Source organism: Oryx dammah, unplaced genomic scaffold, assembly GCF_014754425.2.
Source record: "Oryx dammah isolate SB20612 unplaced genomic scaffold, SCBI_Odam_1.1 HiC_scaffold_23, whole genome shotgun sequence".
Taxonomy (NCBI): Eukaryota; Metazoa; Chordata; class Mammalia; order Artiodactyla; family Bovidae; genus Oryx; species Oryx dammah.
The window spans coordinates 130,736,277-130,738,137 of record NW_024070207.1 but is presented as its reverse complement, the minus strand read 5'-3'; the positions used below and the strand labels follow the sequence as shown (position 1 = coordinate 130,738,137).

General features: G+C 58.4%; 1 protein-coding gene across 2 annotated transcripts in view; it reads left to right on the top strand.

The window, feature by feature from the left end:
* ASMT (acetylserotonin O-methyltransferase) overlaps positions 1-1,381 on the top strand; it is a 25,571-nt gene extending 24,190 nt beyond the window's left edge. For both annotated transcript variants that reach the window (XM_040266414.1, XM_040266413.1), the window contains one exon: positions 389-1,381. In XM_040266414.1, coding sequence (XP_040122348.1) covers positions 389-600 — 212 coding nt within the window. In that variant the 3' untranslated portion in view covers positions 601-1,381. The remainder of the gene's footprint in view (positions 1-388) is intronic.
* Positions 1,382-1,861: the final 480 nt, after the last annotated feature.

Sequence of the window (1,861 nt, the reverse complement as noted above, 5' to 3'; positions counted from 1 at the left end):
CATCAGGGTCTGTCCCTCGGGGGGTCTTACATCAAGGTCTGTCCCACAGGGTGGTCCTAGGTCAGGGTCTGTCCCGCGGGGGGGTCCTAGGTCAGGGTCTGTCCCTCGGGGGGTCTTACATCCAGGTCTGTCCCTCGGGGAGTCTTAGGTCAGGGTCTGTCCCGTGGGGGGTCCTAGGTCAGGCTCTGTCCCACGGGGGGATTAGGGTGTATCCCTGCAGGGGGTCCTAGGTCAGGGTCCATCTTGCAGGGGAGGGTGGGAGATGCCCAGAGCTGTGGGCTAATCTGCGCCACAGGGGTGTAGGCAGGAAGCCGGGCAAGGAGAGAGTGCACAGCGGGTCCTGGGTCCGGGCTGACCCTCGCTCAACCCCTCACCCTCCCCGCGGCAGGTGGCGGCATCCTGGTCATCGAGAGCCTCCTGGACGCGGACGGGCGGGGCCCCCTGACCACGCTGCTGTACTCGCTGAACATGCTGGTCCAGACCGAGGGCCGCGAGCGGACCCCCGCCCAGTACCGCGCGCTCCTGGCCCCCGCCGGCTTCCGAGACGTGCGGTGCCGGAGGACGGGGGGAACCTACGACGCTGTCTTGGCCAGGAAGTGAGCCCTGCAGCGTGTGACCCGCCGTCATGACGCAACACCTGCCATGAAGAGACGGTGTTGGTCACATTTCGTTCTTGCCTTTTCTTCTTTTTCTCCCTGTGTTGTCTGTCTATTTTAGGCGTTTCTTGTTTTTCTGCCCTGTCGAGGGATATGAGGTTTATGCCCATGGATGGTCACTTTGCATTTTATCTTACTTTCTTTCATTATCCTTATTTTCGTTTGATTCCAGTCCATTCTACTTTGCTTCCTTCCTGTGATGGAGTGAAAGGTCTGAGATGAGGTTTCTCCTGGGTGGGGGTGGCCCTAAACCCAGGGACAGGGTCCTTCTAAGACACACAAGAGGAGAGACACGGACGCAGAGGAGAAGCCGCGTGGAGACGGAGGCGGAGACGAGAGGGAGGCGGCCACCAGCCCAGGGACGGACGCCCGGCGCCCCCGGAAGCTGGAAGAGGCGGGGAGGACCTCCCCTGGAGACTGCAGGGAGCCCAGCCCCGGGACCCTTGACCTCGGCTGTCTCGTCTCCAGGACTCGGGGAGGGTGGATGTCTGGTTTTAAGTCATGATCCCATTTGAGATTGTTTGCTTTGCTGATCCAGGACACTCATACACAAGGAAATGGACAGATCATGGACCGATCTCAGACTGTTTAAGTCTGGAAAAGCAGAAAAGAATTGCTGGTCTATTTTGCACCATAGAGTCCAAGAGGTCTGCATGAGGACCTTTACTATCTGCTCCTTTAGCAGCTTTCTGAGGACAATAAATATAGTGTCATGAACCGCCGTCACCACCCTGCGTGTCCCTGTGCCTTCTACCTGGAAGTCTGGGCCGCTGACCGTCTTTCCCCATTTTCTTCACCTCCCACCCCTCACCTGTGGCAGCAAGCTGTCTCTATCTGTGAGGTTGTTTCCAAGATACCTATTCCCTCCTCCAGAGGATCTTCCAAGGTGGCTATTTCCTCCTCTGGGGGTCTTCCAAGGTGTCTATTCCCTCCTCCAGAATATGTTCCCAGGTGGCTAGTCCCTCCTCCAGGGGGGTCTTCCAAGGTGGCTATTCTGTCCTCCAGGGTATCTTCCAAGGTGGCCCTTCCCTCCTCAGGGGGTCTTTCAAGGTGGCTATTCTGTCCTCCAGGGGCTCTTCCAAGATGGCCATTCCCTCCTCCAGAATATGTTCCCAGGTGGCCCTTCCCTCCTCCAGAATATCTTCCCAGGTGGCCCTTCCTTCCTCCAGGGTATCTTCCAAGGTGGCCATTCCCTCCTCTGGGGG